General features: G+C 46.9%; 1 protein-coding gene across 4 annotated transcripts in view; it reads right to left on the bottom strand.

Moving 5' to 3' along the window:
* Positions 1-3,777: 3,777 nt before the first annotated feature.
* Positions 3,778-12,138, bottom strand: part of XRCC6 (X-ray repair cross complementing 6) — a 30,733-nt gene continuing 22,372 nt past the window's right edge. For all 4 annotated transcript variants that reach the window (XM_045464306.1, XM_045464307.1, XM_045464304.1 and 1 more), the window contains 4 exons: positions 11,006-11,135; positions 9,999-10,099; positions 5,289-5,402; positions 3,778-4,191 (listed from right to left, as the gene is read on the bottom strand). In XM_045464306.1, coding sequence (XP_045320262.1) covers positions 3,995-4,191; positions 5,289-5,402; positions 9,999-10,099; positions 11,006-11,135 — 542 coding nt within the window. In that variant the 3' untranslated portion in view covers positions 3,778-3,994. The remainder of the gene's footprint in view (positions 4,192-5,288; positions 5,403-9,998; positions 10,100-11,005; positions 11,136-12,138) is intronic.

The raw sequence follows: 12,138 nt of genomic DNA, 5'->3' as shown, positions 1-12,138 counted from the left end.
TTCCAGTTTAAAGAAAGTGTGGTTCTTGATAGGTATCCAGCTAATACCTGAAATGAAGAACTGTCTCGCATTCTTAGAACAGTGATAGCTTCTCAAACTTTCCACCAAGAGGCTGTGAAAAAGCCATTACCTCTGGTGGTTTTCTAGCAGCTCAAAGTGTCTTGTACTGACATGATCATTGAGGTGTTGCTCTCACTCTACAGAGGGTTTCCCCGCCTCAGCACTAAGGCTGTTTTGGGCTGGAAGATTTTTTATTTTTTAACTTTTTAAAATTTAGGGGCGCCTGGGTGGCTCAGTCGATTAAGTGGCCAACTTCGGCCCAGGTCATGATCTCGCGGTCCATGAGTTCAAGCCCCGCGTCGGGCTCTGTGCTGACAGCTCAGAGCCTGGAGCCTGTTTCAGATTCTGTGTCTCCCTCTCTCTGACCCTCCCCCGTTCATGCTTTGTCTCTCTCTGTCTCAAATATAAACGTTAAAAAAAAAAAATTTAAATCCAAGTTAGTTTACATATAGTGTAGTAATAATTCTAGGAGTGGGCTGAATGATTCTTTATGGGAGGGGGGGCCCTGTATGCTGTACAATGTTTAGCAGCATCTCTGGCCTTTACCCACTAGATGTCAGTAGCAATCGTCTCCCTCCCCGAAGACACTGCCAGGTGTTCCAGTGGCAAAGTCACCCCTAGCTGAGAACTGTTGCAGAATTAGGGCTGCTAGTAGCCTTTGCCACATGCTAGAGAGTTAGGGGTTGTGGTGGGGAGGTGATGACTGAAGCCACTTGTTAACCTGAGGGAAAGCACTGTGAGATCCTTGTATCTCAGCAAGAGAAGTTTTCTTCCAGGGTATAGATAACTGAATACCATAATGGTCAAATTAGTGCAGGTTATATTTAGTGTTGTCTTGGCCAGCTTGGGCCAGTGTGCACGTTTCAGTAAGAAGCATATGTAGGAAATCCAGAAACCACCCTATCCTGCTAAAGTGTTGTGTGCCTACTGGGCTAGTCATTTCCTCCAGGTGACTCCAATGTTTAGATACCCCCATCTCCCCACCCCGACCTCGCCAACCCAAGCAGCTTTATATTTGTAGGTGGTGGGGTTCAGGTTGCTTACTGTGTTTTGTCCTATATGTACATTTATAATCGTACTTTAAAAGAACAAAATAATTTGGGTGGAGGAAGATCAAGTTCAACCTCCACTTGGTTGGAAACTCAGCCTTATCCACTAGAGCTTTAGGAAGTGAGGTGGGGCAGGGGCTCCTGGGATCTACACCCCTAGTACCCACTTTACTCTGGAGTTAGCTCAGTTGCCACAGCTACATTTTAAGCCTTCAGAGGCCAGGGTGCCCGTTTATGATCCTTTGAAAACACTGGCTCTTCTCTCTGCTCCTAATGGCCCCCCTGCCTGTCCTGTGTCTGCATCTCCACCATGTTCTGTCTTCACTCAGTGTTTCACATTTGGTTTCTTGAACATTCCAAACGTACTTTCTTCTTGTTGGTTGTATCTCATGTTCCTTTACTGCACTGGTGGCTTTCTTCTCATGCCAGTCTTAATTCAAGTATCACTGCTGTAGGACCTTTACAAACTACCTCATTTCTTTCCTTTTCCTCCAGCACTGTGACATCCTATTTTTAGCTTCTTTACTAACATCTGAGGTGGTTTTCTGATCATTAACCCTCATTAGCGAGCAGGAACTTGTGTGATACCCTAGCACCTGTTGCAGTGCCCTAACATAGATGCTTCAAAAGTGTAGAATGATGGGGCACCTGGGTGGCTCAGTCGGTTGAGCGTCCAATCCGACTTTAGCTCAGCTCATGATCTCACAGTTCGTGAGTTCCAGCCCGTGTCAGGCTCTGTGCTGACAGCTCAGACCTGGAGACTGCTTCGGATTCTGTGTCTCCCTCTCTCTGCCCCTCTCCTCACACTGTCTCTCCCTCTCTCAAAAATAAATCAACATTAGGGGCACCTGGGTGGCGCAGTCGGTTAAGCGTCCGACTTCAGCCAGGTCACGATCTCGCGGTCCGTGAGTTCGAGCCCCGCGTCAGGCTCTGGGCTGATGGCTCAGAGCCTGGAGCCTGTTTCCGATTCTGTGTCTCCCTCTCTCTCTGCCCCTCCCCCGTTCAGGCTCTGTCTCTCTCTGTCCCAAAAATAAATAAAAACGTTGAAAAAAAAATTTAAAAAAAATAAATCAACATTAAAAAAAATTTTTTTTTTAAGTGTAGAATGAAGAATTCCTAAAGGGTAGACACACAAGCAAGGAAATCTAGTAATTTCCAGCCAGCCACCTATGAAGTTGGTTGCAGAATTTTGCATTTAAACATTTTTGCAGAGAAAATCAGGTCAATCATCAGGTCTGAAAGGTTCCTCTGACCCCAAACACACAGTGGTTAGGAACTTCTGTCCTAGAGTGCAAGTTTCCTGAGTGGACTAAGATTAAGGAGTGTTTTTATATTTACAATAGTGACCTTGGTAAAGGTCATCTGTAATACGTTAAGTACTAAACAATGCACTTCCATTATCGTTAAGCCCAAACTATGAGGGCTTAAAGGTGGTGAGGAAGGAAGAGGAACTTGTTCTCAGCACGGTATCCCCGAGTCCCTCTCAATGTCAGCTAAGTTACATTTTGAAAAATCTCTGCCCCACCCCCACCCACCATCCCTTTTCTATCCTCTGTGTCCCTTTTCTGCTCTTTCTGCTGCTACTGCTTTTGAAGCATTAGCCTGAGAGAAGGAAGGAAAGCATCTGGAAGGATTTGCATCCTCCATGGATGGCTGGAGATTCAGGGTCTGTAGGCCGTGTGTCTTCCAGGACTAGAATGAGCATCTCGTGAGATATAAGACGGGTCAAGTTACTCTTGTAAGAGATTTTCACTTTTGGATTCTTGGTTCTCTGAGTGTTTAAGGTGTTTTGTTTTTACTTGGAAAGCAGATATTATATTGTTTGGCTTTCTTTCCTTATGTGAGGGAGAGGGAGGTTAATTCTCCGATGGGAAGAGATGCTTTTGAGGATTAACTTCCCTCTAATTCTTCAAAAGCAGTAGCAGCAACAAAGAGAAGTCACCCTGCTCCTCTTCCCCTTTTCCTAATGCTAGGGCCTCTCCTCACCCTACCACAGCTTCCCTGAAAAAACACGAGGAATAACTCCTTTCACGTATGCTGGAATCCAAATTCTCAGGACAACAGAAAATGTATCTTCACGTACCTGAATGTCACATTAAGAGGAATGCAGCATGAAAGGGGCTGCTAGTCACTCATGAAGCAAATGGTACCAGAATTAGAAATGTTCCATTCTTAGTGCTTCTGAACTCTAATCTTTAGCTCTATATTGACACAGTGAAAGGGGAAACAGGTGGGGGGGCGGGGCAGAGGATGAAAATATTGCTGGGGCTTGTCATTCCTCAAGTATGTCTACCTGTCCTTAATTGTCACATTCTCCCCTACCTTCACTGATACTTTATTTCCATGATGATGATGTGTTCCTAATGGGAGAGCAAATAAAGCCAATAGCCAATGGCAGGTGATCTTTGGATGTGAGACAGACACATCTTTCTCTTTCATACTAAAGAACGGTATAGGGGCACCTGGGTGGCTCAGTCAGTTGGCTAAGCATCTAACTCCGGCTCAGATCGTATCTCACGATGAGTTCGAGCCCCACATCAGACTTTCTGCTGTCAGCACGGCGCCCGCTTCAGATCCTCTGTCCCCTCCTCTCTCTGCGCACCACCACCCCCCAGCTTACACTCTCTCAAAAATAAATAAAAATATGGAAAAATAACAAATAACAGTATATAGTACAAAGTTAGAGCTCTTTATTCAGACAGTAAAGCCCAGCAAAGTGGGAGGGCTATGCTGTCTCCATGGCAACAGAAAGTCTCATAAATGTAAAGTTCCTGGCTTCTATCAGACAGACTTCCTGGCCCAGAAGAAACAGGTTTTAACTTGATGAGAACAACCCAGGCAGCCTGGCTATAGCACAGAAGGGTGGCTAGCTGTTCAGTCTCTGGTCAGTTCTTCTGGAAGTGCTTAGTGAGCACGTTCATCAGCTCCTGCTTCTTCAACCCGCCCTTCAGCCCATACACCCTGCAGGCTTCCTTCAGCATGGGCACAGTGAGCTTACCCAGCGTGCCCTTGCTGACATGGGCCTTCAGCTCCTCTTCAGATAACTCCACTTTGGGTCTTTTGCTTCCAGAACCTTCATCATCTGGGGAAAAAGGTCAGGAGGGTGTGATTGGAAATGCTAACAGTGGCCCTTCTATGGTCTGGGCTGCAGTTAGCCATTTTCCATAAGCTGGGATGCCCATGAGAGCGTGTTTTGATAAGGTAGCTTCATTTAAGCATAAAGTCAAAACCATATCAGACCTAGAAGGAAGTTCCAAGTAGTGCAGTTGCCATCAGTTTAGCCAAAATTGGTGCTCAGTCTGGGGAAGTCATTCCTTCCTTCGTTCAAAAAGCATTTACAGAGCACCGTGTCAAGTACTAAGGCGCCATGCTAGACGATAAGCAAGTGCAGACTGAGTGAGATAAACAAGTAAATCCCTAAATTGTGCACATGTATGAAGAGCTATGGTAACAGCTCACACAGGGCACTAGGAGTCACTTTTTGGTTTGTTTTTTTTTTTATAAATGTTTGTTTCTTTTGAGAGAAAGCATGCACACGTGTTTGTGAGAACAGGGGAGGGGTAGAGAGACAGAGAGAGAGAGATGATCCCAAGCAGGGTCCACACTGTCAGCACAGAGCTTGATGTGGGGCTCTAACTCACCAACTATGAGATCATGACCGGAGCCAAAACCAAGAGTCAGATGCCTAACTGACCAAGCCACCCGGGGTGCCCCTAGAGGAGTCACTTCTGATGGAGAAGAGAGAAGGCTCCATGGCCACCAACCTAGCCTCTCACAGCTCCATTTCCTCGTAAGGCTGCAAGGTCGAGCCCCACATCGGGCTTTGCACCGATAACACGTATTCTCTGTCTCCTTCTCTCTCTGCCCCTCTCCTGCTAGCACTTCCTCGCTCTCCCTCTCCCAAAAATAAACATTAAAAATTTTTAAATTAAAAAAAATTAAAAACCAGTTCCTGGGTCGCCTAGGTGGCTCAGTCAGCTAAGTGTCTGACTTCAGCTCAAGTCATGATCTCACGGTTCATGAGTCCGAGCCCTGCACTGGGCTCTCTGCTATCAGCACAGAACTTACTTCAGATCCTCATTCTCCCTCTCTCTGCCTCTCCCCTGCTTGCACCCTCTCTCTCTCCTTTTGCTCTCAAAAATAAACTTAGAAAAATAAATAAATAACCCAGTTCCTCACCTTGTTTCCTCTTGGAAACTTTTTCTTCAGGATTATAATCAGGTGGGTAGACAAGCTCCTTAAACTCATCCACCATGGGACCGAGTCTCTTATCTATTGCTTTAGTTTTAGGCACTAGAAAATCAAAACACAAGAAGAATGAGTCAGGTGAGTCACAAGCCCTGGCTTCCTGTCCAGTTCCAAGTCTACAGGGACCAGAGGAGAAAGCACCTAACTGCAGGGGTTGAGGGAAGTCAGGAAAGGGTCCAGGAGGAGGCAACTAACCTGGTCAAGAACACATTCAACAAAGTCTTCCTAATATTTACCAAGTACCTTCTAACAATTGAATTTAATGAGCACTTACTACAGCCAGGCGCCCTTCTCACTGCTTTAAACTTATTTTATTTAATCCTCTAACAACCTCCAGGGTAGGTAAATTTGTTTCCTTATTTTATAGAGGAAAGCAGAAAGGTTAAATGACTTGCTCAAGGTCAAACAGCTGGGAGTAATAGAGTTGAGAATGGGGTTAGATTCTGGGGTTTCAAACAAGAGTCCGTGCCCTCAATGGGATTACAGTCTAGTCAGGGTAAGGAGGCAGTAAAAACATAAACACAGTGGCTGGCAATGCCATGATGGAAGGGACCGAACAAAGGCACACTGGAACACAGGAGGGGTCAAGAGAGATTTTCCGCAGCCAAGTCTGCAAAGCTGAGTGTTCTTTCTCAGGCAGGGACTATTCAAAGCAGAAGGCACAGGGTAAGAAATAGCAGGTAACATGCAGCTTGAAGGTAGAATGTCAGGAGTGTAGGACCGGTGAGGAGGCTGGAAAGGCGATCATGGCAAGGTCATGGAAGCCTTGAAGGCCCACCCAGGTCGTAGACTTTATCCTGAGAGCAGTGGGGAAACTCTGAAGGGCTATGAGCAGGGGAACAACATGATTCCAATTACATTCCAATTACATTTCCAGTTTAGAAAGATCATCCTGGGGTGCCTAGGTAGCTCAGTCAGTTGGGTGTCTGACTTCAGCTCAGGTCATGATCTCACAGCTTGTGGGTTCGAGCCCTGCATCAGGCTGTGTGCTGACAGCTCTGAGCCTGGAGCCTGCTTCAGATTCTGTGTCTCCCTCTCTCTCTGTCCCTCCTCTGCTCATGCTCTTTCTCTGTCTCTCAAAAATAAATAAACATTAGAAAGAAAGAAAGAAAGAAAGAAAGAAAGAAAGAAAGAAAGAAAGAAAGAAAGAGAAAGAAAGAGAAAGAAAGAAAGAGAAAGAAAAAGAAAGAAAGAAAAAGAAAGAAAGAAAAAGAAAGAAAGAAAGAAAGAAAGAAAAAGGAAGAAAGAAAGAAAGAAAGAAAGAAAGAAAGAAAGAAAGAAAGAAAGAAAAAGAAAGATAGATAGATAGATCATCCTGAGCTGTGTGTGGATAGGAGGAGGGTGAGACAGAAGGCCAAACCTGGGGTGAGGGTGGAGGAGATAAGGGACCACAAAGTGGCAGAATTGATGGATGTACAGATCGAATGTGAGGTGTAGGGTGGCCAGAGGGAGGTGGCGACCAGCTGGGATGGCCGGAGCATTCCCCAGGACTAATACAACAGAAAAAAGATATCTTTAGGGGAAAGACAGTATTTTTGTTTTCTTTGTTACCTAACCATTATACGGTTTGTTGAGCTTGAGACCTGAGCTGTGTCACATCAAGGACAGGCATGAGGAGACGAGTATCTCATCATCTCCTCATGTGGCCACGTTTCCAAAGTATTAAGGGAAGATCCTGCCGCCTGGTGTGCCCAGAAGAAGGCACAATGTCACGACCAACCTGGGCTCCTGCTGAGACAGAAGCCCCATGTTCCAGACTATAGGAGTCTCTGCGAGAGCTTTGGTTCTCAATCTGGCAACCAGCTGGAGACTTTTAAAAAATACTGATGCCCAAACCCCACCCCCAGAGATTCTGATTTAACTGGTCTGGGGGTGAGGCCTAAACCGCCAGATTTTTTGAAGTCTCCTGGATGATTCTGTTGTACAGCCAAAGTTGAGAACCAGTGTGCTAGAGGTTAAGAGCAGGTCTCAGAATAACCTGGAAGGCTTGTTGTAAGACACAGGTTGCAGGGGCCCAACCTGAGTTTCAGATTCAGTCAGCCTGGGAAGGGGCTCAACATGGGCATCTCTGACAAGCTTCCAGGAGACACCAGTGCTGCTGTTCCAGGAAGCACACTTAGAACCACTGGTGGAGCCTGAGGCGGCCACGTGGGGAGAAGTGAAGTGACAGAGAAACATAGGGCCCAGGATCACCTAGTGCACTCGCTCCCATGTTTAGAGGAGAAAAAAAGGGAAGCAGGTCCGGCAAAGGTGTCTTAGGGCACTGTCAGCTCAGGAGAAAAACCAAGACAGCATGATGTCACAAAGCCAAACAGAGAAAGTGAGAAACAGTTCTGAGTCTTCAGGAAGTTATTTATTCAAGGAAACCATATCCTGTGTCAGAGGGAAGCAGATACACATCGGATTAGAAACGAGTGAAGAACATAAAAGAATGAGCGTCAAAGGGATCGGGTGTCTGAGCGGTGGGACACCTGGGGCCTGCAGCAGCCATCACCAGGCAGCTGCAGTTCTGGCCAGAGCCCGGGACAAAGGGTATGGCTGGAGACAGGCTCTCGGGTCACACACATGAGGGATACAGCAGGCTGGGGGAGCAGCCAAGATAACCAACAGAAAGGGAGAACAGCGGGGCTGAGGACAGAAACCTGAGCCCCTGGAGTTATAGGAAACGTCAGAGCAGCCAAAACTGTTTTGAAAATAGAGGCAGGAAGAGCAAACACAACTTGCAGTAAAATTACAGGACAGGAGCCAGAATGGAAGAGGCCACGGCCCGGTGAGGAAGAGAGAGAACGCTGTGGAATAAAGGAGAACAACTGTGTTTTGAGCACTTCCTGAGAGTCAGGACCGAGACGGGGTCAATAGCTTATAAGAACAGTATCGGGGCGCCTGGGTGGCTCAGTCGGTTAAGCGTCCGACTTCGGCTCAGGTCAGGATCTTGCGGTCCGTGAGTTCGAGCCCCGCGTCGGGCTCTGTGCTGACAGCTCAGAACCTGGAGCCTGTTTCAGATTCTGTGTCTCCCTCTCTCTCTGCCCCTCCCCTGTTCATGCTCTCTCTCTGTCTCAAAAATAAATAAACATTAGAAAATTAAAAAACAAAAACAAAAACAAAAAAACAGTATTGCTGTCCCCATTTTACCTATAATGAAACTGAGTTTCAGGTAGATGAAGTAAGATTCCAAGGCTACTCAAGTTAGTAAGTGGCAGAGCTGGGATTCAAATCTGTATCAGGTATTTCCAAAGCCTATGTCCTTCACCACCTTGCTGGAGACCAGGCAACTTACTCCCTGATTTATCTAAAGGCCATCAAGAAAGATGGCTGCTTGGGGCACCTCGGTGGCTCAGTTGGTTGAGCATACGACTCTTGATTTCGGCTCAGGTCATGATCTCACAGTTTGTGGGATCGAGCCCCATGTCAGGCTCTGTGCTGGTGGCACGGAGCTTACTTGGGATTCTCTCTCTCCCCCTCCCCTGCTTGTGCTCTTTCTCTCTCTGAAAAGTAAATTCACTTAAAAAAAAAAAAGATGAGCTGCTTAATTCCAAGGTTCCTGTTGGGCTAGATCCGGCTAACAGTCACCACCATAATACAGGTACAATAGCTTTTACATGTCTAGCACTGGGACTGTTTTGTCTAGTAAAAAGAGACCATTAATAACTGGGAAGTAAGGGCGCCTGGGTGGCTCAGTCGGTTAAGCGTCCGACTTCGGCTCAGGTCATGATCTCGTGGTCCGTGGGTTTGAGCCTCACGTTGGGCTCTGTGCTGACAGCTCAGAGCCTGGAGCCTGCTTCAAATTCTGTGCCTCCCTCTCTCTCTGCCCCTCCCCTGCTCACACTCTGTCTCTCTCAAAGATAAACATTAAAAAAATTTTTTTTAAAAATAATAATAACTGGGAAGCTCAGCAGGCCACACTAATCGTTCTAATCTTTTCAACCTCTGTTAAGAGCCTTCATTAAATCCCATCTGTTGCCCAGCTGATATTTACCTGTATCACTAAACTGTGTGTGTCCTCTTACGAAATACGTAAGAGAACCACAATTAAGAAAGGGACTGGCAGCGAGCTCAGAGCTCAACCGAGGCGGCCAGGCAAATCTCCCCGATGCTGAGTAACAAGGATCTTCTGAGGCAGAGCCTACAGTCTGATGGAGAGACAGGAAACACAGTGGTGCAGAGCGAGGGCTCTGGGCCAGACGCACTGGATTCTAAACCTGGATCCACCGCTCACTACTTAGTGCCTTGGAGAATTACTACCTTCTCTATTAAATAAGGACAACGGTGCCTACCTCATAGTTACCAGAATTGGATGAGTCAACAGCTAGGACCAAGAGTGCCTGGCACACAGTAAGCGCTCAATAAATGTTATAGGTTATTATTTTTTTTTTTTTTTTTTACTTTTACCAACATGTAGTCATGAGGGGGCCTGGTTCAAAGGCAGGTTGCAGAAGCCTGGCACACTCTCCTCCTCTTATGGCAGAATGAGCCAAATCTCTTCTGAGACAGTCTATGCTGGTCTAGAAAATCTCTCAGAGAAGGCTGGAAAAACGAGGTTGAGTCTTTGCAGGATGCTAGAAAACGCATCCGTATTTCCAGTCCAGAGTGAAACCGTTACGAAAACCTCCCGTGGAAAGAGCTCAGTCCCAGCCTTCTTACGTGTCAAATCCACTGCCTGTTCAGGCTCCATCAAATCCAAAGCCAGGGCCTCCAGGTTTCTGAAGTGCTGCTGCAGCACTGGGTTCTCAAAGGCGTCACTTCTAGTAAAACAGTAACATAAATAAATTGAAGCATTTAAACATAAAAAAAATAATAATAAAATTAAATAAACCCGACTGAGATACCACAGGCCCAGGGTCAAGTGAGGAAAAGAGCCCAGATAAAACAGCTGGGAGTCTTGTCTCTGGAATCAACTTTTCTCTCTCCAATTTCCAATTTATTGGAATCCAAAAGCTGATCAAAAAAAAATTTGCGGGGGGGGTTTGTGCCTGGGTGGCTCAGTCAGTTAAGCGTCTGACTTCGGCTCAGGTCATGATCTCACAGTTTGTGAGTTCGAGCCCCACATAAGGCTCTGGGCTGGCAGCTCAGAACCTGGAGCCTGCTTCGGATTCTGTGTCTCCCTCCCTCTCTGCCCCTCTCCTGCATGTGCTCTGTCTCTCTCTGTCTCTCACAAATAAAAATAATAATATTAAAAAAAATTTTTTTAACACTTTATTTATTTTTGAGAGGCAGAGAGAGACAGAGCGCGAGCAGGGAAGGGGCAGAGAGAGAGGGAAACACAGAATCTGAAGTAGGCTCTGGGCTCTGAGCTGTCAGCACAGAGCCTGACGCGGGGCTTGAACCCACGAACCGTGAGATCATGACCTGAGCCGAAGACAGACGCTTAACGGACTGAGCCACCCAGGTGCCCCTAAAAGCTGACTTAAAAGCTAACAATCCCTGCCCATCTGTCTGTCACTGGAAGCTGTGGGCAGAGAGAGAAATGGAGAAGGCAGAGCCATGGAAGTTAAAAAAAAAAAAAAAGACGAAGGAGAGGTGGTAAGAGATGGAGAGAAAGAAACTGAATACTTTTTCTTCCCACGCTCAGCAGCAGCATGGGAGTAAAATAATCCTCTCACCCCAGGAGACAGTTCCAGAACAAGGCCTGACACTAACCCACTACTCACCTGTAATTGAAACGGAGCTTCTGAACAATGGCCTTCATCTTGTCTATCTGCTCTGGATTTGCCATGACTTTTTCAGTAAAGGGCACCTTCCGTTTATCGTCGGCATAGGGTAAGAAGACAAGCTGGAAGCCTGAAGAAAGGACATTAGTTTCCCAAGATTTGACTCAACAAACGGTTTCAGTTGTGGAGTCGCCATTTGTCTCTCAACTTCACACTCACCCTTCTATGTCCCATGATGCTGGGGGCTGGGACCCTGCCAGCCCTATTTCTCCTCTATCAGCTGATTCCCATTAGCAGCCTCCAGAACAGAGAGGGAGGCGGGAACCTCCCATACCTGCCGGTTCCTGCCGGCAGTGGCCCGGCCAGGGCTCTTCACGGGCCAGCAGCAGCTGGATCCAGTCTCCAGCTCTCTGGACACACCCAGAGCCAGCTAGACAGTGCCCCCTCCCTGGAGGGCTGAGACCCAGCTCCATCAGGCCCTCCTCTGAGCCTCAGCCTCTCCCCTCTGTTCCCCCACCGCCTCCACACACAGAAAGTAAAGAGGAAGGGTTATCAGGCCGATCTTGTTCCAGCTTTCTGTCAGGTTCTAAAAGGCTGCAAAATCTAGACTGGAACCGACTGCTGCCGCCAGGTGAGGGGCCCTTGCTAGCAATGTCCACGACACTGAGCAAGAGGAAGGAGCAAGTCCCTCTGCTCCCCTCTGCCCTACAGTCTCGCTCTAAGCACTCACTATTGACGGAGCCTCATTGCGAGCCAGCTGGCAAAGGAGGAACCCGAGTTGGAGAGTCTCAGCCTCGGCAGCACAGAGCGTAACAGGAGGAATTTGGAGCTGACAGACAAGAGCTTACTAACTGATATGCAAAGCTATTCCTCAGCATTTTGACAACCAGGGCTAGAGATGTAACATATTCAAAGAGTTACTTTATAAAGTTCATTAAAAAAAAAAAGTTGGGATTTCTTCTTTTTTTTTTTTTTTTTTTTAAATGTTCATCCATTTATTTTTGAGAAAACAAGCAGGGGAGAGTAGACAGAGGGAAAGAGAATCCCAAACAGGCTCTGAGCGGTCAGCACGCAGCCCGACGTGGGGCTCAGTCTCACTACTGTGAGATCATGACTTGAGCTGAAATCAAGAG

This window comes from Leopardus geoffroyi, chromosome B4, assembly GCF_018350155.1.
Source record: "Leopardus geoffroyi isolate Oge1 chromosome B4, O.geoffroyi_Oge1_pat1.0, whole genome shotgun sequence".
Classification (NCBI taxonomy): domain Eukaryota; kingdom Metazoa; phylum Chordata; class Mammalia; order Carnivora; family Felidae; genus Leopardus; species Leopardus geoffroyi.
This window is presented reverse-complemented; position numbering and strand designations above follow the sequence as displayed.